The 23,906-nt window shown below is 46.3% G+C and overlaps 1 protein-coding gene across 3 annotated transcripts in view; it reads left to right on the top strand.

Annotated features, from left to right (window-relative positions):
* LOC146195674 (sphingomyelin phosphodiesterase 4) overlaps nucleotides 1-23,906 on the top strand; it is an 85,945-nt gene that overhangs the window by 33,111 nt on the left and 28,928 nt on the right. For 2 of the 3 annotated variants that reach the window (XM_084597872.1, XM_084597874.1), the window contains exons 9-13: nucleotides 1,323-1,413; nucleotides 11,205-11,314; nucleotides 17,825-17,948; nucleotides 21,664-21,703; nucleotides 23,206-23,375. In XM_084597872.1, the coding sequence (XP_084453998.1) occupies nucleotides 1,323-1,413; nucleotides 11,205-11,314; nucleotides 17,825-17,948; nucleotides 21,664-21,703; nucleotides 23,206-23,375 (535 nt within the window). The remainder of the gene's footprint in view (nucleotides 1-1,322; nucleotides 1,414-11,204; nucleotides 11,315-17,824; nucleotides 17,949-21,663; nucleotides 21,704-23,205; nucleotides 23,376-23,906) is intronic. The other variant, XM_084597873.1, reaches the window with a different exon arrangement.

Here is a 23,906-nt window from a genome sequence, read left to right as displayed (position 1 = left end):
TGAATGGTGGTTGGCCTGAATGGCTTGAGTTCACTCTTGAACGGATTGCGCTAGAATTTCACGTTCCTCGCTTGCATTATGTTTTTGAAAACAAGGTAAAATAGTCATTTTTTGGTACAACCTTGACTACTAATGCCAGTAGCAGCAGTACAGTTGAACCTCGTTACAACAAAATTGATGAGATGTGTGGAAAATGTTTGTCGAAGCGAAATTCTGTTGAGGAGAAATCAGCCCAGAAACACTGTTAGATTGAAAAAAACAATTTTTTACGAACAAGTCTGTCAGCTGCTTCTGCTTCTCTCTCCTTTTCTCTCTCTCTGTCTCTGCTTTGAGCTCCTTGAGGGTGATTTTCACAGAGTGAACAATTTCATCATAACATGGCTGTTGTGGGTGAGTGCCAATAAAACTGCACATCACAGGTGGCGGTGCTACAAGATTTGGATTGATGGGTGCTCTGGTTTGGAAGAAAATGGGAGCTTACTCCTGCGGATTGTCTAAAGGCAGCCAGCCAGCCTAATCGTCATCACCAAGCAGTGGTGGGGGTCACTCGTGTGTGTGTGTGTGAATGGCTGAGTCTGTAGGATCGCATACACCGATTACAGCGAAAGTTTTTAGTGAAATTAAGCGTCATGGACCTGCAGAAGTGCATAGATTGGAGGCGATATGCTTAGTATTTTATTGTCAAATACATTTTTAAGCCGAGCTGCATAAGCGGAAATACGTTCAGTAGTGGTTTCTTCTGGGGAGAAATTTGTTTAAACATTTAAATATTATTTATATATTAAAATTTAAATATTATTACTTAAATATTTTTTTACTTAAACATTTATTTGTTATTTATTTAAAGGTTTTGTTCAAGCACAGCTCGATCATATCATTAAAAAGTATAATTTTGTTGCTAACACATTTTCTTGAGAAGTACTTATATTCGCTACCTTTTGCAGAATCATGGAAGAGTAGGGGCCTTAGAGATTCATTTCTTTGAGTGTCAATAATGCTTTCTCATAAGGTTACCCAGTGAGAGCTGCCCCACGCGCGCATATATAGACTAGCGCTTGCACTCCGACGTTGACAACAGTAAGCAGTGTTTTGTGTGGGGCAAGTGTTGCTTGGTTGAGGTGTCAACTTTTGGCCGGAGCCCAAGCAAATGTAGTGCTCTACCATTGCTCCTTGAACCATGGAAGGGTTACAGCAAAAGGGCACGCACGTGGGCTTTTTTATTCTTTCTTGCTCGCTGCATTTGCATGGCGAGAACCATTGTCATAAGAGCTTGGCATAATGCACTCTGCAGCATTTGTGGTTTCTCTTCTCCAATCTTGCAGCAGGATGCTGCCCCAGCTGCTTCGCAAGAGGCTGTACGAGTTTCTCAAGCAGGCCCTCACCCATTGGCCGCTCGACAACTCTTTTCGGCTGGTGAGTGCAGTCACCGCCGTGTGACTGGGCGGTCCCGTGACCTTGAGCTGCCCTTTTCTCGGAACTAGAGTCTTCAGTTGGGCCGAAAGTTGGTGCTTTCCACCTATTGCATTTTGCTGTGTACTATAAGTCAACATTTTCTTTATTTCTTTGAAACCAGCCGTCTGAAATTTGAGGGGTCTACATATACGTTGTGTCGACTCATCTGCGGTGTCTTAGGCAGTTTCGGGTATGCGGTGGATGGTGTGCGTCTTGTGCTGGCAGCCATTCTCGGCAGGATGCACGGAAAAAGTGGAAAAAAATTGCGTGCAAATTGGTGCTTCAATGAAAATTTGAATCGTACGCCGCTTATACAGGGTGTCCAAGCTAACTTTAGCCAAAGGTTAAAAAATGAAACATCTTTGAGGTAGGCCAGAAAAACCACTTGTGTACAGCTGCCAACCATTTTGCGCACCACAGGGAATTTTTTATTTTGCAGTTAACAAATCAATAATTAAAACAATTTTTCTAATTTACTAATTATTGCTTTTAAACAATAAATGGATTTGGAAAGTTGGAGAGCATCTTTTTAAATCCCCATTCCATTTATTTCCGATAAATAAAGCCTCAAGTGTATCGTTTTTCCAGGCTCTAAAGAAAGTTCGCGAAATACAAAATCATCAGGTGACTGGCGGATTTGTGCACCACGATTGTGGTGCCCTCAACCGTGGCTCCAGTGAACAAAATCAGCTGCGGCCTTGACTCCACGACTCCGTTGCAACGGCAGGCCGATATGTCTGCGGTGGTTTCTTCGTCCGCTTCAGGCAATCGACGCACGTGACGGTGCAAGTCGCGGCAAGCTCACTGCGCTGGCTGCAACCATCGCCAACTTATCAGCCTACCGCTGAGACTGGACTGTCGAGTCACGGCCGCAGCTAATTTCTTTCACTCAAACCACTATTGAGAGTGCCGCAATCGGGGCACAAAGATGCGTTAGTCACGTGATATTATTTGTATTTCGCAGGCTTTCTTTAGAGCTTGGAAAAATGATACACGTGAGGCTTACTTTATAGGAAATGAATGGGGGTTTCAGAAGATGCTTTCCAACTTTGCAAATCACATTGTCTAAAGGCAATACAGTCGAACCCGGTTATATCGAACCCGGATATGTCGAATTTTGGTTATATCGAACTCACGGAATATCCCCTTGAAAATCCCATGTAAAAGTATAGGAAAGCCGCGTCATATATCGAACTCAATTTCGCCGGTCATTCGATATATCAAACTCAGCACCACACACTGGAAAGTGGGCCTTCCCCAAAGACGAAGGCATTACCCTTGGCCGTTTGCCGCGTGACGTTTTCAAGCCACGCGCGGAAGGAATAAGAGGGGACAGTTCTGGACAGCGCCGCGCCCATTCCCCAAAGGCACGCGCATCTGCAGTTATCGTTTCCCGCGCGCCAACACATGACATTTGCAAGCCATGTGCGTGGGTGTGCCCACCCTTTTGCCGAACTACCTCTCTCCTTCAGCACGCGCTACGCATGCGCCAAGCCAGCTCAGCCCGTTTTCAGACAGACGGAGGGCGCTTTCTCCAGCGTGTTGCGAACCTTCTGCGCACGGCGGCTGACGTGGTGGCTATGGCGCCTGCAAACGTTAAGAAGCGGCAGCTCTCTTTTTTTTCTTTTCTTTCTTTTTTTTTTTTTTTTTTTTACGAGAGTCATTCTTTCTTATCGTTGTGCTGTACGCGCGACGTAGCGTAAGATATGGCGGCTGCGGACGTTAAGAAGCGGCAGGTTTTTTTTTCTTTTTTTGGCGGGAGCCGTTTATCTTTGCATGTATGAATCAACGGAAGCACGCCGTCAGCTGCTGCGATCATGACGCCCGCCCCAAGCGCGGCGCGATAAATCGAACCAGCCTTGTGCAATCAAGCCATCGCAGGCACTCTGCCAAGTTCGCTCCCCGCCACCGGAGGAGCTATAAAAAGATAAACGCGCCCTGACGTTATCGCTGCTCAACATCTTGGCACGCTGCCAAGAAATGAGCTGTGGATGCGACGACCGAAACGCGCGCCATCGACATGTAAGCGAAAACGCTCGCGATTTTCTGCCGCAGTGACACAGAAACCTTGTTTTGAGCTGCCGCGGTGGCTCTAGCGGCAAGAGGGACGCAGTTCCAACAAGTTGGAAATTTTTCGCTCTGTCGCTGCTGCTCGTCGCTGAGATCGCTCAATCGCTTGCATGTGAGCGAGCTGGCCTTAACGCATTTAGATTTTTTTTTTTTTCAAATTCTCGGGTGCAAAAGTGGAGAGTGGGTTCATTATGCGAGTGGGTTGATTACGCGGCAAATACAGTATCGTTTTTTCGCATCGTAAGTGCCGTCACAAGCCAATTTCTGTATATCGAATTATCAATATATCTAACTTTTTCGCGATCCCCTTCGAGTTCGATATATCCGGGTTTGACTGTAGTTAGTCAATTAGAAAAAATTATCAGAATGGCAAAATGTCAGGATGATCGGATGGATCAGGATGAACAAGAAAGTTCATGAAAGCTGCAAAAGAAGTTCACTAATTATGCTCTGCACTTTATAAGATTACTTTTGATCTAAGACCACCAACTCAATTGCGGTTAAAATCGGGTGAGAAAACCACATCTGTGAGCAAAGTTTCTTGAGATTCTAGCCATAACCAAAAAAGTTTGTTGTGGTTTAGCTCTGGTTAACCCTAGTTGAATTGCGATAGCATTGGTGGAAGCCTCTTTTTGCCTGCTACATTATTCCCCTATCACACCTTATCAATGTAAGGTGCTACATTATTGGGGACACTTCAGCTCATCCTTTAAGGGTATGACACGAGAGTGTAAGCTACCAGCCCACATATAAAGTCACACTTCAACCAAGTTGTATAGACATGCCTGCGGGTTGTAGGGGTAACTAGAATGCAACGTTTCTGGCAGGCTGATTCTGGTATCACCCTCCCATATGAAACGAGCGACTAAAGTTGGCAGCACCTGCCTGTGGCATAGCGTAACGTGAATTCAAATGTCATGGCAGGCTGATTTTTATGAGGAGACCGTAGCTACGCCTCTTCACTCCTCTTCATGGCATAGCTGTGGCCACCCGAGGTCTTGCTTTGGCTGTCGTAGTGTTGCTTTCGCAACAGAAGTTACAGTACAACCTGGTTAATTCGAAGTCATCGGGACCGCGAGAAATCTTCGAATTAAGCGGGTTTTCGAATTAACCGAACACACCAAGAAATAAGACTTAGGCAAAAAAATTCGTTGCAGGAACGTGTTACCTTTATTCGGCATATTTTGAATTACTACTGAAAGTAATCAGAGATGCTGGTTTGCCGCGTCCGGTAGTTTGCGGCTCCTAAGGTCATGCTCTCGAGTTGGTCAAATAGACGAAACATTCTGAACTTCCACCGCGGCACTCAACAAAACTGCGGATAACGTTCAGTGATCCGATAACTTCACCAAGAGCGGGTGCTCGGGGAGGCTCGTCGGTGTCGTCGTCGCTATCGTCGCTGTCATCGCGCATGTTTGTACCAGCAGTGATCTCACTCTCCAAGTCAGAGTAGCCAGTCTGCTCTTCGCTCTCAAGTTGATATACTCGGCGAAGCCGACTGCGTTGGACTCATCCTCGGTCTTCGAACAGGCGCTCTTGCCTGCTTCCTGGATCAAGCAGAACTTCTGCTGCAGCGTTAAAGTCTTGTACTTTGGCATTTCTGCACTGCTACGGTCACAAAGCTAGCACTTCTGCACAGTCCCGCCCAAAAAAAACGGCACAGTAGCCGACCCCTAACCACAGTGCACAACACAAAGAAATGGCGCAGGCGAGACCGGCGCGGCGGTGGTGGTGGCGTACTTGCAGCGTCGGAGGCACGGGGGAAGAGTGGGCGAAGCACACCAAGGGATGGAGTGGGGGGCGAGGTCACGTGATAAAAACCGGTATGCCCGCCGTGTTGCAGTAAAGCACGTCTTCTCTGCAGGCGCGTGTTTCGGCGGTGCGCGAGGCGCACTGTGGACCGATTTTTGTGCAGAGAGTGCTCCGGCTGGGGCGCTTCGCCTATAAATCATCACCATTACTATGTGGCTTTGTCTCGCGGCTCCGTAGGGCCGTCGTTTCGCTGGGTTTGCGGCGAAACATGGATCAGGCATTGCCGCATAGCAGTCCAAATTTTCCAATTAACCGGGCTGGCGCAGGCCGCCTGTTCGAATTATCCGGCCAAATTTACATTGGAAAATACGGGACCGCAGAAAACCTTCGAATTATCTGGGATTTCGAATTAACCGAGTTCGAATTATCGAGGTTTTACTTTTAAGACCCTCGTCCCCTCTTAAGAGCTCTATGAAACTTGATAGTTATTCAAATGTCCATACTATGAGCCTACCCTAAAGAGTGCATTGAGATGTCTCGGCAAAGAAAAAAGTTTGGTTTCTTCTCAACTTTATAGGCTCGTTTTCTCTGAATCAATTTTTTGCCTAGTGTCGCTGCTTAGGAGCCGTATCTTGGGAACCGCTTATAAGATTTTCATGGGGTTTCTTTTATTCCATACCTCAATAAATTTCTGAGGGCAAAGACTGTCTAATCTTTTCAAGAGTTTGCGTCTGGAATTAACAATAAACAATTAAAATTTGGTTAATGCAGGTCTGAGTAATAACACTAATTTTGGGGCTGTGCTAAAACTTTTCAGTAAGGAAATTGAGAAAAAGGGCTCCGTCTTGCCCTTGTTTAACTATCCACTAATGACCATAATGAATTTCACAGTGCTGCGAGCACATTTTGCAGATTCTCCAGGCCTGTCCTAAGGCACCTATGTAATACATTTTGATATACAGTAAAAGCTCGTTAATTCAAACTGGAAGGGGTCGAGAAAATTGTTCGAATTAAGCGGAGTTCGAATTAACAGTCGGGCACTGGAATGAGCGCCATCGTGGCCCACCGTGCTGGCCGAGCCCACATGTTGACTCATTACCATGAGTAAAGAGGACTAGGCGCTACTGCACGTTTACGGAGGGCGATTCCGATAATTTTTGTAGTCGAGCCGCAACGGCGAATGAACAGGACTAATCGGTCAGTCATGCGCCGCAAACAATAACCGGAATGCATTCGTGTGAGTAGCGAGCTTCAAAACATGTTTATTTACACTGAAAAATAATCGGTAATGTGCGTTTGCTTGCGTTTCTTGTGCCGCGACTCCACAAGCATCGACTGCAGCTTGCCCAAGAGTTCCAGCACAGGACCCGAATTCTCATCGGCGGAGAAGTATCGTGCAGCAAGATTGAGCGCCGACGCTACTTCACATGCACTAGGGGGTGGCACCGGATCGTCGCCTTTGTCGGACTCTTCATCGCTTTCAGCCGTGTTCGCCACCCGTGAGCCCTGTGAAGCACGTGCAGCCGCGATTATATCCTCATCACTCAAGGGCCCAGATGTCTCCACACCGTTGTCATCAACGTAGGCTTTAAAGGCGACACCCTCCGACAAAGCCGCATAGCCACGGTCGAGCACGACGGAGTCATCATCAGACGAAGCCTCCGCTACCTCCGCGCTGCATGCTTCTGGGGCATCACCGAAGCCACACTTGCGGAAACAATTTTTGACAGTTTCCGGCTTGACGGTATTCCACGATGATGCCAGCATGTGGATAGCTGTCGTACGACTTGCCACTGTCCAAACAAAGAAGTCTTCTCTCTAGGAGGTGGCGCCTGTATAGCGTTTTTAAGTTCTGAATAACTCCAAGATCCATAGACTGGAGCACAGAAGTCGGGTTTTTAGGCAAAAATGCCAAGCGGATTGCTGTCAGTCCACTCACGTCACAATGAGCTGTACAGTTGTCCACGAACATAAGAACATTCCTGTTCTGTGCAGTGAATTTCCTGTCTAGCTTGCCCAGCCGGTCGGTGAAAATTTCCCGTGTCATCCACGACTTCTTGTTTGCGGTGTAGTCAACAGGAAGCGTCTTGATGCCTTTAAAACAGCGAGGCTTCTCTGCCTTGCCGATCACCAGCAAGCGGCACCGTTCCGTGCCCGTTGCATTTGCGCACATCATGACGGTGATTCTTTCTTTGCTTCTCTTTCCGCCAGCACAAGTGTCGCCTTTTTAAGTGATGGTCTTGTAGGGGAGCAATTTGAAATACTGCGCCGTCTCGTCAGCATTAAATACATCGCTGAGCGCATAATCAGCGAGGAGTTCCTTCAGTTCACTGGAGACCCACTGTTCACACGTTTCCTTGTTGATTTCAGCTGACTCCCCACAAACGTTTCTAAAAGTCAGCCCGTGACGCGCTGAACTCGCTGGTGCCCATTTGGCTGGCAAAGACTACAGCCTTCGCAGCAATTATGGGCCAGCTTAACGGAATGTTCCGGCTGCGAACTTCTTTTATCCATGCCATTACGGCACTCTCCACTTCGGGATGGGCTGACATTCGTAGTCTTTTGCGAGAGGGCTCCATAACGTCTTTACGAAAGGCAGCACTGATCGATTCCTTGTTCCTGAGATACGTTGACAGCGTAATCTTCTTGATATCTTACGTTTTGGCTATATCCGTCTTGGATAGGACACCACGTTCCACCTCACTCAAAATCTCCATTTTCGTCTTGAGATCCTTTGCCGTGTATTTACTGTATTTACTCGAATCTAACGTGCACCTTTTTTTCGATATATCGTGTCCAAAAATTGGGTGCGCGTTAGAATCGAGTACGACCCTAAATCTCCGATATCATATCGCCATCGGCATTTCAAAATGGCCGCCTGGTACGCACTTCGAGCCTACTAGCTGGTCTAGCTGTCTATGCCTAGCTGCAGTAGCGTCCTTCGTGTGCTTTGGTACATGTGCTTTGGTTAGCCTACCCGTTTTCTGCGATTGACCGACCAGTATGGACGTGCCGACAGCGAAGATTCGTCGAGTTCATCATGCTGCCGCATTTAAAAGGAAAGTCATCTTGTGTGCAGAGACGGACGGAAATCGGGCCGCATCACGCGCATTCGGAGTTCTGGAAACATGCGTGCGGGACTGGCGCAAGCAGAAGGAAAAGATTTTCGGCAGCAAGGCTACACGAAAAGGTTTCAGTGGACCGAAGCAGGGCCGGTTCGCCGAAATAGAAGAGCGGCTCGCAGAATATGTTCTAGAGCAGCGAGCGGCCAGTGACGACGGACCTGCTCAAAGTCCGGGCGATGCAACTAGCCCTACAAACAGGGCTAACGCGGAGCGACTTTAAAGCGAGCAGGTGCTGGCTGTCAAATTTTATGAAGAGAAAAGGCTTTTCTCTTCGAAGGCGGACAGGGATATGCCAGAAGTTGCCTGAAGAGTACGAAGAAAAGCTGCACAGTTTTCAGCGGTTCGTTCTGAGTTTGTGCCGCAAGTACGGCTACCACCTCGGCCAGATTGGAAATGCCGATCAGACACCGCTCTACTTTGACATGCCTGCCACCACAACCGTTGAAAAGAAGGGGGCGAAGCAAGTGCGCGTGTTGCCTTCCGGCCACGAAAAAACACGCGTCACCGCAATGCTTTGTTGCACCGCGGATGGACACAAGCTGCCCCCGTATCTCATATTCAGGCGCAAGACGCTCCCGAAAGGAATCGTGTTTCCGAGTGGCGTGATTGTGTGCGCCAATGAAAAAGGTTGGATGACAACAGACTTGGTCGCCGACTGGATCAATCACGTCTGGCGCAAGAGACCCGGCGGCAGTTTGGGCCTGCGTGCGATGCTTGTGCTCGACGCTTTCAAGTGCCATCTTGACCAACGCATCAAGGACAAGCTCGCTGCGTGCAACACCGACCTTGTCGTGATACCCGGTGGCATGACATCGCAGCTCCAGCCGCTCGATGTTTGCTTGAACAAGCCAGTGAAAGACAGGATTCGGGCGCTCTACACCGAATGGCTTGTGAGTGGCTGCCATGAATTCACTCCCAGCAACAGAATGAAGCGTGCCTCGCTGCAAGAGTTCACTGGATGGGCGAAAGATGCGTGGTGCACGATACCGTCTGCCATGGTCATCAACGCCTTTAAAAAATGTGGTATATCGAATGCCATGGACGGCACCGAGGATGAGATGCTTTGGTCCGTCAACAGTGACAAGGAGTTGTCTGACAGCGACGACGAGTGAACCTTGTGCCGGCATAGTGACAATCTTGGCAAGATAAGCCGTTTCCTTTTGTGTGTGTGTTTTTTAGTGCACCGAGATTAAATCTTCGCTTTTCCAAACGAGACAAAGTTGTATTGCTGTATGAAAGCGTGAGGTGCGCGGTACTTTTTTCGCGGAGAACGGGTGCACGTTACAATCGGAGTTTTTTTTTTTTCGGGGGTGGGGGTCACGAAAAACAGGTGCGCGTTACAATCGAGGGCGCGTTAGATTCGAGTAAATACGGTACTGCGGTTTGCCATGGCTGTCACAATCGATGAGTCGTCGCTGGCAAAGCGGTGAGGCAACGAAAACGGTAAAACTTGAACCACCGCGGCACGAACAAATGCACGACACCGACAACTGCGTTGTGCACACAACGTGACCGCAGGACAAAAAGAAAAAAGGCTTGTCAAAAGCGCACCCAGCAACCGCGGTGCAGCCAAAACCTGCAACGGCTTGCGCCGGACCGTTGGTGTGATGGAGCCTGGCGGCACCCAGCAGCGAAAACCTGCTACGGCATGCACCGGAATGCTCGCTGTGACTGTCGAGTGCGCACCTCGTCTCGCGCGCACGGGCAGATTTGAAAGATTTTGTTTTTTGCGTCTTTACTAATCTTTCTGCGCATTGTACATGATATGGGCCGACTTCTGTCTGCGAGGAGCTGTGTGAGCCGCGGGCTCCTAGTTCGAATTAACCGTTGTGGATACTGGCATGTTCAAATTATCGGGCGTTTTCTCCTATTGAAATACATAGGGCCATGCCGGGACCCGAGCGTCAGTTCGAATTAACTGAGTTCGAATTAACGAGGTTTTACTGTACTTCTTTAACCTGAAAACCAGTGAGCCCAGCTCCAAGAAACTTGGTATACTTTTTCAAATGGTTGTGGTATGACCCACTTTAAAAATTTCATTCAAATATCTCAAGAAGTAAAAAAAGTTGGTGCTCAAGGGTAGCCTCCCCCTTGATGAAACTGTCAGGTTGCACCCATGTTGACTTTTCTCTGCTCATAAAAAGTGACTGCTATAGCCTATTTAGTAAAAGTTGCACTTGCTGCAGGGGTGCGACGTGCAGTTTGATGTATTAAATGTTCCGGTGAACAGGAGTCAGACGAGCTTGAACAGCGGTGCTGTACAATTGCATGGAAATTTCAACGGGGTTGTTCAACAGATACAATAAATTTGTATATCCAGCGCCAGCTGTAAACGGTGATTTATTTGGCTGCGCAAACGTCAGATTGGGTAGGAAAACACCCTTGATTACAACAAGGTGAATTCTGATCTGGTGGCACACCAGCCAAGAATGAGCTGCCAACTTTGAAAGTGCAGGCTTTGGATTTGCGGCAGTGCGGATAAGCACAGTAGTGCTTGAAGCCACCGTCATATATAGGATATTGCTACCTGAGAGTAAAGCAGGGGCAAGTCCCCTTTCCTTGGTTTTCCCACTGTCATTGTTCTGGAAAAATAATGTTCTCTTAAAAATTAGAGGCTGCGCCCGGGGTGTTGTGCTTATCTCTGCCTCTTGTCTTTATCCTTTTTGCACAGTCTTAACCTTCCCTGACGCCTTCGAGGTTTTTTTTTTTTTTTAGTTATCTTGTAATATAACTGGGGGGGAGTAACTGGGCACAGCATTAATTACTTATGCTCTTTTTTTCCTTTCACTCTGAATCTCTTGGCAGCCTTTGGAGACGTGGCTGAGTTTCATCCAACCCTGGAGGTATGCCCCTTTTCACGCCAGGCTCGGAGGAGACCGACACGAGTCGCACAGCCAACCGATTGGTGCACAGTGGTCAGTTTTGCTGTGCTGATTGCACATTTGTGCGTTGTTTTCATGTAGAAAAGTGTTGTTGCAGTAAAATGTCATTAAATCGAACTTCATGGGGCTGGAAAAAAATTTGGACTATTCGAAGTTCGAATTATCGAATGGCCTCCAAAAAATTTACACGAACCACTTGCATTACGGTAAATTTATTTAGCGAAAAAAAAACAGGCAGTGGTCACCGGGAGAACAGTGCGACAAATACTATTTTTTTTCGCTCTCCCACCAGCTTTATTGCGTGCACATGTTTGGAGTGACAAATGAGTGGTAATTAGAGGCTGCGTGGCATAGGGCTCTTCATAATGTAATATTATGAAGAGCCTTCCCGGCATCCTTCACTGTGTGACGCAGAAAAGGGCACAAGCAGCCTGCATCGCTTGTGAAGCTTCACCGCACGACGTGCTGAACTGCATGAAAAGTGCACATTTTTGGATCAGTGATAGAACCACATGGACGAAAACGAAAAAAACTCTCAACACTGCCAATGATCATCCTAAACACCGTGCAACTGTAATCATTAGCTGGCTGATGTGCGGCCGATAGCTGCCGCTGAGTACGGGCTCAAAGCAGTGTGTATGAAGAACTCAGACGTGCAACACGTACGTTTGAGTGCTGACTTAAGGGGAGAGGCTACCTTTGAATACCAATTTCTTTGTTTCTTGAGATAATTGAATGGAAGTTTCAGGGTAGACTCGTGACAGTCATTTGAATAACTGCAAAGTTTCGTGGAGCTGCGCACATTGGTACTCAAGTTACAGAAGTATATCAGAATGGTTCACATGGGTTCCTTGTACCATGCCTGGAGAACTTGCACAATGTGTTGGCACTGTGAAATTCATTATGAAGGTTCCTGAGTAGGTACCTCAGGGCAAGACAGAGCCTTTTTTTTTTTTTTAAATTATCCTGCTGAATAATTTTAGCACTGCATTGAGGTTAGTGCCACTAATTGGACTTGCATTATCCTAATTTTGATTGTTTATTATAAATTCTAGACTCAATATTTTGAAAAAATGATCTCGTCTTGCCTTCAGAAATTCATTCAGGCACACAATAAAAAGAAAACAGGCGGGAATCGGATTAGCAGCTCCAGAGATAGTACTGCAGGAATAAGCAACCATATCATGAAAAAAATTCATTCTGAGAAAATGGCCCTTGAAGTTTTAAGGGAGGACACCCCTCTTAAAACGTTTTTCCTTATTATGGGTGAATCTGAATGAAACTTGCACGGTTAATATATTTTTGCACGCTGATTCCGAATATCTGATTAGTTTTCTTGTAAATGAAATAGTGTTAAAAAAAATATTACCTAATTCATGTTCTTCATTTGGAGGTGAGTTAATTACTAAACACTTTATCGCATGATGAGAATAGACTTGCATGATGAGAATAGACCATGATGAGAATAGAAGGATCCTAGAGTGCCGCTAGCCATGAATTAACGTGCTAGAAGAATTTGAACCAAAGTTACACAAAGTCAAACATTTATGACTAAGAGCCCAAGTTGGCATCTAAAATAGATAATTACTTCTGTAAATGTTGCCGCATAATAACTGTACATATTTTAGTCCTATTGCACTGTCCAAGAGTTTTTCCTTCTAACAAGACAAGAATGAGAGCTGCTGCACAAATGGTTTAAGAGATATCTCTCCTCCAAAATTGCAGCATCCTCAAAATTGCAGTTTTGAGAAAATGAGGAAAAACATTTCACAGTATGTAGGTGTAAATTATGTCAATGATTGATATGACAACAAGATCAGAAACAAGTGGAAAGGGATCTAAAGCAAAACTTAATGGCCTATGCCAATTTGAGCCAAAGTTGTGCAATAGGAAACATTTGAAAGGAAAGGTCCATTTGGGTGCCCAAGGCAAGATAACCTTTTCACTAAATTTTGCTTTGTGGTCACTGCATTTACCTTGGTTTCATGAGAGTGGCAGGATTCCCTTTTTTAAAAAAAAATAAAGAAATTATAGCAATAGCAAGAACAGAACCGGAGATATTGATCTCCTCCAAAATTGCAGCACCCTCAAAAATGCTGCTTTGAGAAAATAAGGAAAAACATTTCAGAACATGTAGACTAAATTATGGCAACGTCTGACATATCAGTGTATGATCAGAAATGGTTGGAAAATAAATTAAAGCAAAAATTAATGTTCTATCCCAATTTGAGTCAAAGTTCACCATTAAAAAAAAAAGAAAAAAAAAGCTCAAAATAAAGGCGGTCCGTTTTGGTGCCAAGACAATCTTTTCATAAATTTTCCCCTACGATTATTACATTTATCTTGGTGTCAAAAGATACATGAGGTTAAGAAAATAACTGTAGCAAGAGCAGGACCAGAAAATAATGATTGCTGACTGTGTCCAAAATTCAATTTTGAGAAATCGCTGAAAAAAGTTTTGGGCATATTTTTGAATTACGAAGGCTAACAGCAACTCTATAAAATGAGTTATGACTGGTTTTGGTGTGAATGCACCAGTTTCCATCGAGATAATTGCTCCTGCAACTCAGACGCAAATTGATTTCGACAAAGTTTGCTATTCCGCGTGCCGTGTGTGATGCCGTTTCGCGATTGCCGCTGCCGCCGCGCCACTAACTTTTCCGCTTGTTTGATCTTTCGCGCCCATGAAAACTGCTTAGGTATCACTTTTTGATCTGCATCGTCGTAATTACGATGTTCGCACGCGGCAGGAATCTCCTCGAGGAAATCGTTCGCTCTCCTATCTGTCCTATCTGTCATGCCCATCATCATCAGCTTCGCCCTTATTTGCCCATCGCAGAGCGTCGGTGCTTCGTCGCTGATTGCTGATAATAGGATGCCGCGTCACCGGCGTGCCTCTTTTCTCTACCTTTCTTCGGTTTTTAGGCTAGTATGACGCTCGGACCTAAATTTTCCCCGTTTTACGCCGTGGTCGGAACGTCGCTAAACCAGCTAGGCCTAACTATGCGACCTTTTCAAAATGGCGCCAAGCCGCAAGCAGCCGACGCCGGCAGCCAACCAAAAGGGGTCATGTGAGTCGCGTGCTTTCGGAGCCCAATAGCAGCGCGCGTTTCGCGTAAATTTATCCCTTTGTTTTCTGCTTCAAGTGTTCGCTCGCGGACGCCGATCGTGGCATGGGAATAGCCTGAATCGCGATCTTACGAACGAGATCAAAATGATGCCGGTGGAGCGCGCATTTCTCGATCTGTGGCCGTTAAAAATTGGGCGCGATTTGACCTCAATTTAAAGGGGTAAACGTTCAGATTCGCAACTTTGGAGTGCTGTAACGTGCGAAATAGGTGGTATTTTTCAACCTAAATTTGCAGATAGTTTGCGGAAACGTCTCAGGACCGCAAAAATGAAGAAATAAAAAAATCAATTTTTAGAACAATCAATTTTAGAAACAACATTTTCAAGTCTAAAGTTTGTTTTTCACAGCAGCACGTTGTGCCTCCACCTCCTCGATTCCCTCGGAAAGTGCATTTTCATGCGAACAGTAGACGACGCTGACGACGCGTTATCGCTTGCAATGACAGACGCGATACGGGAGGCTCAAATCGCCGAGGTTGATATGGTCGGTACAGCAGGCACGCTTCAAATGCAGTCTCCTTATTTGACACGAAAGATATACAGTTGGAAGTGGCAGCGCAGTCAGTCTAGTAGGGGTGTAGCAGAGGCAGCACTGCTCGAAGCGTCTCCGCGACCATTGGCAACGTGCTTTGCTAACTTCGCGATTCAGACGGCATTCACAGAACGACGACGTATGCAATGTTTCGAACTTCTTAGCGTGCATCGTGGCCGACCGTGCGACGATCCACAAGGTGCACAAAACCGTTCAAAACACGCCACCAGAATCCGTAACGAGCGATGATGACGGCGATCTCAAAAATGGTGAAACGTGAAGCGATTCAGCGAGCGCACAAAGAACGCCAGCTCAGTAGGCAGCCGGAGCAGACGACGTGCCGGGGAGGGGCCACCGCGTCAGCGCGCGCAGCAGCCAATAGCAGTCGCGTGATCCCCCGCGTTCTCACGGACCCGCACTTTGTCTAATTACAGCCCGAATTCGAGACGCGGGAAGCTCAACAATCCCTGCTAGGCCCCCAATCACAAGCGAGCCATGCTTCTGCTACGTCGCGGACGCTGCCGGCGAAGGCAATATGGAATAGGGCAAGCATTCACAAACAAAAGACCAAGATGGCAGCGCTCGGTTCAGCGGCAGAGAAATGGAGCGCGTGTGAATTTTGGGTAATTTTGCCATTCGCTCGCGACTCTAGGGCTGCCGCGCCCAGTTGTATATTTAATGTAAAGCAGTTCCACAATGAATTAGGCGTTCATAATTATAGAAAAGGTAGTTTATAACATATCCAGCCGAGATATGTACTTTTTGAAAAGCCGACTTTTTCGCGATTTTTCGACTTTCAAAGCCCGCGTCCCCTATTAAAGCTGGTCATCAGTAATCCCATTATCAAAACAGTTCTGAATAGTATATTCCGTTGTTTCACACACAATTCATGCAGAGTACAGTGCGTCACCTGACGTTACAAGAAAAGTCGGCATTCAGCTAACAAATTAAATGCATATATAGTAAGGACGTGAGAAGCTAACGACACACCAGGTAAACTGACTACTGAATAACAGAACACAGTAGGTCAGGAAAGATGGAAGAAGCAGGAGGCGAAGGTTGCACAGGAAAAAAAAATAAAACTTGACGCCTACCAGGGAGCTGGGAGTAAGGGGCTGATGGGAGCCACGCGATGCCTTGAAAAGAGTGACCGCGAAGGTAAACAAAGGGTTTAAATTTTCGTTCGGCACGGCAAATGCACGATGGAGAATAAAAGCGCGCAGCTAAAGGAAAGAAAAATGGAGATATATGAAAGGCAATAAAAAAGTGGAAACAACCGAGCTTAAGAACCAAATGAAGGCCTGGGAAAATGAAAGCAGTGCAGACAGGCTACAAGCGAGGCGTGCAATCAAACGCGTGTAAATATATAAGCGTCGAAATTTAAGAGTCGGAAAAAAGTGCCAGTGCTTGTCCAACTCGGTTGTGCAAGCCTCCTTTTCATTACATTAGCCCTATCATGCCATGGGTGGTTGGGATGGGGGCCGTGTACTGCCACTCAATCATTGGAAAACGCGATAACAGCAAACACCTTATGAAGCAAACGATGCTCAAAAGCCGGCATCATGATTGTGGCTGACCGCGTTCTGTTGGCGGTTGATGGGTGGAAGGATAGAAAATTCCCACAAAAGAAAAAAGTGAAAATTGCGGTGGTCAAAAACCGCGTCTGCCGGGGCGAGAAAAATAGAAAAAACAAAGAAAAAAAAAAGAAAAAAAAATGAAAAAAGAAATTGGCTACTCTTAAGCCAAGGAAGGAAACCAGTTCGAGTTCAGCTGTGAAAATTGCGGTGGTGGAAAACCGCGTCTGCCGGGGCGAGAAAAAAAGAAAAAACAAAGAAAAAAAAAAGATTTTTCACATAAATGTAGCCTTTCATGGGTGTTGGCTGAGACCGCGCCGGCAGTACTTATTCGTATTTGCGATTTAACAGGGCTCAAATTAACGAGTACTTTAGTTACGAGCTTCGGAGGTTACGTGGAAGAGAGAATAGGCAGCCGCCACCGCGGCCCAACCCCTTCCCTCTGGTGCCGCCGGCTGCCGCGCCTGTCATGGCGTCATTTAGGCTTTACTCGCTCTTCATGGTTGTACCGGGTTCCATCTTCCATTTCTGTTTCGGATGTGCGCAGCCTCCTACTATGCAGCTCTTCCTCGGAGGTGTCTTGTTTTGTTCACGTGCTGTGTGCCAAGTCGCCCAGACGCGGTGATGCGTAGTTCGAATTATCCGTAGCGGAACCAATTTGCGTTCAAATTAATGGGCTTTACATATACAGATCTCTATATGGCTTGGGCGGGCCTAGTTGTGCAGTTCGAATTATCCGAAAATTTGAATTATCGAGTTTCGAATGAATGAGCTTTCACTGTATTTGATGACATGAGGAGAACGCCTTCTATCAGAATAGGTGCTCGTTTACGCCTGCTTGCTTTTCTGCTCTTTTGATGCAATGTGCTACAGTACGCAGATTTTACTTACGCACATTTTGATAGTAAAACGTCGTCTCGTCGCAATGCTTTTTCTGCAAATATTTATATTTCTGAAGTCATAATTATGCTATGGGGCCAAGACAAGTAAGTACCCTTGTCTTCCTGGTATTCCCATAGTGGATGAAGTGCCCTTTGGAAACTTGCACAGACCGCTCCCCCCTGCTGTCATCGTGTCCCATCGGGCAATGTTGCCGGTGGCTGTATCCGTAGTAGAGTGGTAAGGATGTTGGTGGCACTGTTGTCAAGGTGACCCCTGCCGTTTCTACCAGACCTTCAGTGTGGCCTGCACTTTGAACTCGCGGGGGGGGGGGGGGGGGGGGGGGGGGGGGGGTCAACTTCAGGTGGATGTGTTGCAAGAGTTACTGATGTTGAATGCACGGGGTCCTCCTCTTCCCCTGCTTCGTAGGCAGCCCTTCGTGCAGGAGCACCTGCTCTTCTACACTGAGCTGCTGGGTGTACTGTTGCCCCGGTTGTGCCGCATGGAGCTGGCGAGCCGCCGCAACGCATTCATGCTCTTCCGCGTTGCAAAGGTGGGTAGACTTTCTATTTTCCTTTCTTCCTCTCTTTGTTTTCCAGCAGGCTGCATTTTCCCGTCCGGAAACTGTGCCTTATTGTGAAGCCATTAGTAGACACAGGACTTATTCGGTTTTCGCCTGTTTGAAAATTTTGCATGTATTTCTGAATTCAGTTTATTTTTTAACAATTACTATTTTAGCCTGATGACTCGCTGACTTTTTTTGTGTATGTGTGTGAAATATGTAGTGCTCCTGTGCAGTCAGAAAGCATCTAGATTTCATCCTGATGTTTTTTTTTTTCAAAGCATGGACCGATGATGTCATCTGATGAGAAGAGAGGAGTCGCTGGAGAAAGATTTGATGTTGGGAAAGGTTGAGGGTCGCCGGAGAAGGGGTAGGCAGCGAACGTGATGGTTAGATGGCATCCTCGAGGCACCGCAAATGAAGTTATGTGATGTTAGGAAGATAGTGAGAGACTGGAAAGCGTGGCGTGATATGGTCCATAGGGTCACGAAGAGTCGGACACGGCTGAACGACTGAACTGAACTGAACCGATGATGTACTATAGTCTGATACAACTCAAGAATGGAGTGACAAATGCCCCTTCACAGGAGGCTGCCCAGCCAGTGCCTTTGACCGACCCTTAGGACATTGTAGATAATCCCTTTGGACCTGCTAGCATGACATCGCAGGGTGCGGCAGATAAAAGGGAGCTCTCTGCGGCCTAGTCAGATTAGCCACAGCATCACGAAAATTGGTCGCTCCTTTGGTTGAAGGAGCTCCTTTAGGGTACATCTAGTATTCTGCTCTGTTCTTGAGTTGCATCTGACTATTGTAATTGTTACACAAATAATTGTATTCAGAGCTGTTCATGCAATAATAAACAACCTGGCAATGGTCTTGAGTTGATGATAGCAGTCTGTGGGTAGAGCGTACTGCATTGACAAGTTGTACTGCACTAGAGCACATACTTAGTGAGAAGCTGGAGTCTCCCAGTCTGCTGTAGCCAGTCTGAGGTCTCCGAGCAGTGCCACAAATCACACAACTACGTTATTTCGCCTAATAATACCAATACTGATACAGTTGTCGACAGACTTCTTGGACACTGCCATGGTACCTTCACGCACTCCGTAGAGCCAATAATTTCGGATGTCTGAAACTCTTCTCGTTCGATTTGCCAGACTTTTTCTCTCGATGCAGGTCAAAAGCTGCGAAAAATTGCCACAACATTGCTGCTATTTTGTTTTTCTGCAACCTCAAACCCGAGTTGTGTGCATCCCACATGCACCCCTATACTCGATAGCAGGCGATAGGACTAGCTGTGGCGAGCCAGTGAACCCGTTACTCCCTGAAATAGGGCGCCCTGCGCCGTCCATGGTTCGATCGAGTGAGCAGCGGTGATGGAGCTCCGCCCCACGAAGAATGGGCCAGTAAGCGCGAGTGTGATCAGCATGACAGTACATCACAGCTTGCGTGTCGCTGCAGTGGCATGAGTCCACTTGCAGGTGGCGACACGTGAGCACAGAGGAAAGAGCGCCCACTGTCAACAGACAAGGGCCGCCGGTTTTAATTCACTTTGCAATACACCAAGTGGCCCAACCAAACACTGCATGCAAGACAGCGTACCCAATGTGCACAGCACATGACTTCCACTGCTCCCGCAAAGGCAGCCACCACCACCACTTTCTTTCTTTCTTTCTTTTTCTTTTTTACGCGGGAGTAAGAAACAAAGGCACTTACGTAGACTCACGTGGGAGCAAAGAGCCCCTACCCAAATTAGTTTCCCAGTGTCCCGCTCCTCTTTCTGTTTGAACACGTCGGAGTAGTGAGTGGCTGTGAGAATGAGGAGATTGACACAGTAACAAACTGGCCAGTTTTTAAAGCTGCTCGGTAAATAAAGTGATGTTTTTCTTGCTAATTTTTTTCTTTGAGACTGCCTGGTTTTTCGGACGCTTTTCTGCCCCGTTGAGGGTCTGCTATATCGGTCAGCGACCGTAATATGCCCCTGGTTTCCATGCATTCATAATTTTTTTTTTAAATTCTAAGTCAGTAGCTAGTCATAGTAGTGGCTTGCATGTCAAGGATGCCGATTTTTCGCCAAATTTTAAGGAAATTTAGCTTGCATGTATTTAACGGCGTCTTTCAGCTCTATTCGCTCATGTCAGAAGCAGCTATAGCGGGATCGTCAGTGACCGTCACACAGAATTACATCACGACAGAAAATAGACCGCTGTCCACTTCTAACAAACAGATTTTATCGTTACCTGCACGGGAAGGTAATCGAAACAGAATTATCAGCTCAAGAATTTGGATGCATCTGGCTTGTTCGATAAGTGGAGCATGGGGAACTTGGTTTTATTTACCTTTGTTGTTAGTCACCTGAGCAATATGTGATACCTCAGGCCATGGCCCATTGTGATAAACTGCTATTTTTTCTAAAGCTATATTCTACAATAGCTAAAGTGTGAGGAGAAGCGGCAAGCTGGGGACAAACGTTTCCTGGCTTTAGTGACAAGCAGTTGTTTCGCCCACAAGGGGTGTGTAAATTAAAGGTTTATATGCCTACTACTGAATAATTGAAGCTGATAAAAGCACCAATTTCTTTACATTCCTTGTCTAGAGTTGCACCAAATTCTGCTCTCTCAATGCAGTATATGCAGGGTGTCCCAGCTAACTTGAGCTAGGGGTTGCAGACCAAGGGTATCACTTGTGTACAGCTGCCAGCTGTTAGACGATTTTTTTGTTTTGTAATTGCAAATTTTTCTAAATTACTAAATATTGACTTTTGACAATAAATCTGATTTGCATAGTTGGAGAGCAATTTATTTGCAATAAAGAAAGCCTCCTATGTGCGTTATTTTCCAAGCTCCAAAGAGAGCCCGAGAAATGCAAAAACTGTCACATGACTAGCACATTTGCGCGACACGATTGTGATGCTTTCAATCGTGGTTTGAGTGAACAAAATCAGCTGCTGCTGTAACATCGACCACGTTGCAGCAGTAGGCTGATATGTTTGTGATGGTTGCAGCGAGCTCGCCGCACTGCCTGCAACTTGCAGTCGTGTGCGGACTGGCTGAAGCGGCCGAAGAAACCGTTGCAGGCATATCAGCCTGCCACTGCAGTGGGGCTATGGAGCCGCAGACGCAAATGATTTCATTCACTCAAACCACGATTGAGAGCAGATTGAGAGCAGCACAATCGTGGCATGGCATTGCGCAAGGTGTGGGACTTCTTTCTTTTTTTTTTTTCTTTTTTCTTTTTTCTTTTTTCTTTTTGTATTTCATGGGCTTTTTTGGAGACTGGAAAAAAGATGTACGTGAGGTTTTCTTTATCACAAATAAATAGAAAGGAGGGTGCTAACTTATCTAATCATATTTATCGCCTAATGTGAATATTTAGTCAATTAAAAATTATCTTAACTACTAATTATTTGCGAAACAAAAATTAGCTATGCTGCGCCAGATGGCTGGCAGCTCAATGCATCCAAATTTCCAGGCCTACCTCAAATGTTCTTTTTTAGTTAACCCTTCGCTAAAGTTAGCTAGGGCATCTTGTATTACTGCTTGTTTTTAAGTGAGAGTGTAATGTTCATTTTTCTGTGTAAATGGGGATTCGAGCAGGATTGCTAGTCTGTGACAGTAGTTCATAGTTCTTCAGTTTTCTTTTTTCTTTCTTCACACCCTACCACGTATATCATATAGTGTTTTGTTCTTTTGCCACTTGTTTGCAGGTTTTTAGCCAGCCTAACCTGTACACAATGATCAAAGAAGGTGAGTCAGTCACTTGTACAGTGAAAGCTCGTTAATTCGAACCTCGATAATTTGAATTTTCGGGTAATTCGAACTAGACTACTTGGTCCGGCCAAGCTCCGTATAAAATAACCCATTAATTCGAACACGAGTCGGTTCCGCTACGGATAATTCGAACTACGCACCGCCGCGTCTGGGCGACTTGGCGCACATCACGCAGCAAAAAAAAAAAAAAAAAAAACTTTTTTGCGATCGGAAGGCATAGTTAAAGGCCGCGCACGTCTAAAACGGGGACAGAAGATGGAACCAGGTAAAACCATGGAAAAGTGGGTAAAACTTAAATGGCGCCATGACCGGCGCGACGGTCGGCGGCGTTGGAGGGAGGGGACGGCGGCCACGGCAAAGTCAGTGCATGGCCGCGACGGCGGCGGCTGCCTGCTCTCTCTTCTGCGCAACGTAGCTCGCAACTAAATACTCGTTAATTCCAACCCTGTTAATTTGGAAATAGGCATAAGTACTGTATGCGGGGTCCCAGCAAACGCCCATGAAAGGCTATGATCTCAGACAGGCACTACGGGTTAAACTTTCTTTTTCTTCTTTTTTGCGATAGCCATCCGTCCTTCCAACCATCAGTTGTCAACGGAAGCACGCGAGTCAGCCGCGATCATGACGCCGCTTTTAGCACTTTAGCACCATTCGCTTCTAAAGCCGCTTGCTGCTATCGCGCGTTCCGATTATTGGAGTGGCGGTAGACCCGCCTGCCCCAGTCGCTCATAGTATGATAAAGCGAATGTAATGAAAAGGAGGCTTACACAACCGGACAAGCGCTGTCGCTTCCCCCCACCTTGCTGGAGCTAAAGTCAAAAGATAAACGCGCCGTTATTGCTGCGCAGCAGAATGTGTTGTGGACCGCGACTGTGCGAAACAGAAGGACGTGCTAACGACTGACGCCTTTATTTATTTATTTATTATTTTTTTTTTTCAGATTCGTTGGCAGACATCGGGGCGGGGTGGGTTCATTATGCGAGCGTGTTCGTTACGCGGCTAAATACGGTACATTTACAGTAATACAAATGGTTCTTGTCAGTTTCTTCAAGGCCATTCGATAATTCGAACTTTTTTCCCGGTCCCATGAAGTTCGAATTAACGAGCTTTTACTGTAATTGTTTGTTGTAATCGTTGTTTTTCTGTTGGCGACTTCGTATGTCTTGTCATAACGGCCGTGGCACATTATTGATGTTACTGCCATGATGGTTTGTTAGTGCCCCAGTGCCGAGACATACGCGGTGAAAATTGGTGCGAAGTCTGATTTTGTAACGGAAGATGGGTCGGGGAAAGACTTTAAAAAAAAGGGGAAAAAGTGCTAGGGATGATTGTGTTAGTTCCTAATGTGAAATTCAAGCACGACTATTTAAGCGTTTTTGCGATACGTTGAGGCAATGAACTTGAGAGATGCTTGTATGTATGTGCAGTTAGGGAACCTTAGGCTTCTGTCCTTCCTTATCCCCTGTGGTGCCTTTCAGCGGAAGCCAGCCTTACCAGTGGGGGGGCTGGACAGACGTCGCCCACTACTGGTCTCCGGCGGCAGGCAGTGGGTGCCACGGTGGCCAACCTCGTCAAGCAGCACATGGCCGACGTCGAGGAGCCTGGCTTTGTGCACCTGCCATTGTCCGGAGATGAACGACGCAGACAGGTGGGAGGACAACGCTTCACCACAATAAGCGATTCAAAGCGTTTGCCCCTCTATGCGCAGCCAACAAAAATGTGGGAGAAAATTCGGTAACTCCTTGTATTTGGTAACAAGTGGTCACTACAGTCTATGCATTGCAGTCCGAAAAGAAACTGGTAAATTCATTGAGTGAAATGCGATTGCCAAGTACAGTGGAGCTTCAATGATGCTGTCGTGGTTGTTGTGAATTGCGAGATGATTTGAATTCATGAAATTCCCTGACAGGGGTGTGTTGTGTACACCATGCAGTATTTGTGATGTTTTAAACAGCTTCTCAGCTGCATCGTTGAGCACCTAGTTCTTGTCTGCACTAATTGCGAGCGGTGGTGACGCAGTATCGCAAATGAATACGGATAAACTTCAATATATAATGAACTGCAGTATAACCAAAGCCTTAATATAACGAAGTTACAAGGAATGCGTAACGTAATGCCCATAGGAAATCACGTCTATTTTATCTCTATATAACGAAGTAATGGCTTATGTAATTTCATT

The sequence above is a fragment of the Amblyomma maculatum genome, chromosome 3, assembly GCF_055883805.1.
Source record: "Amblyomma maculatum isolate TAMU_Amacu chromosome 3, ASM5588380v1, whole genome shotgun sequence".
NCBI lineage: Eukaryota > Metazoa > Arthropoda > Arachnida > Ixodida > Ixodidae > Amblyomma > Amblyomma maculatum.
This window is presented reverse-complemented; position numbering and strand designations above follow the sequence as displayed.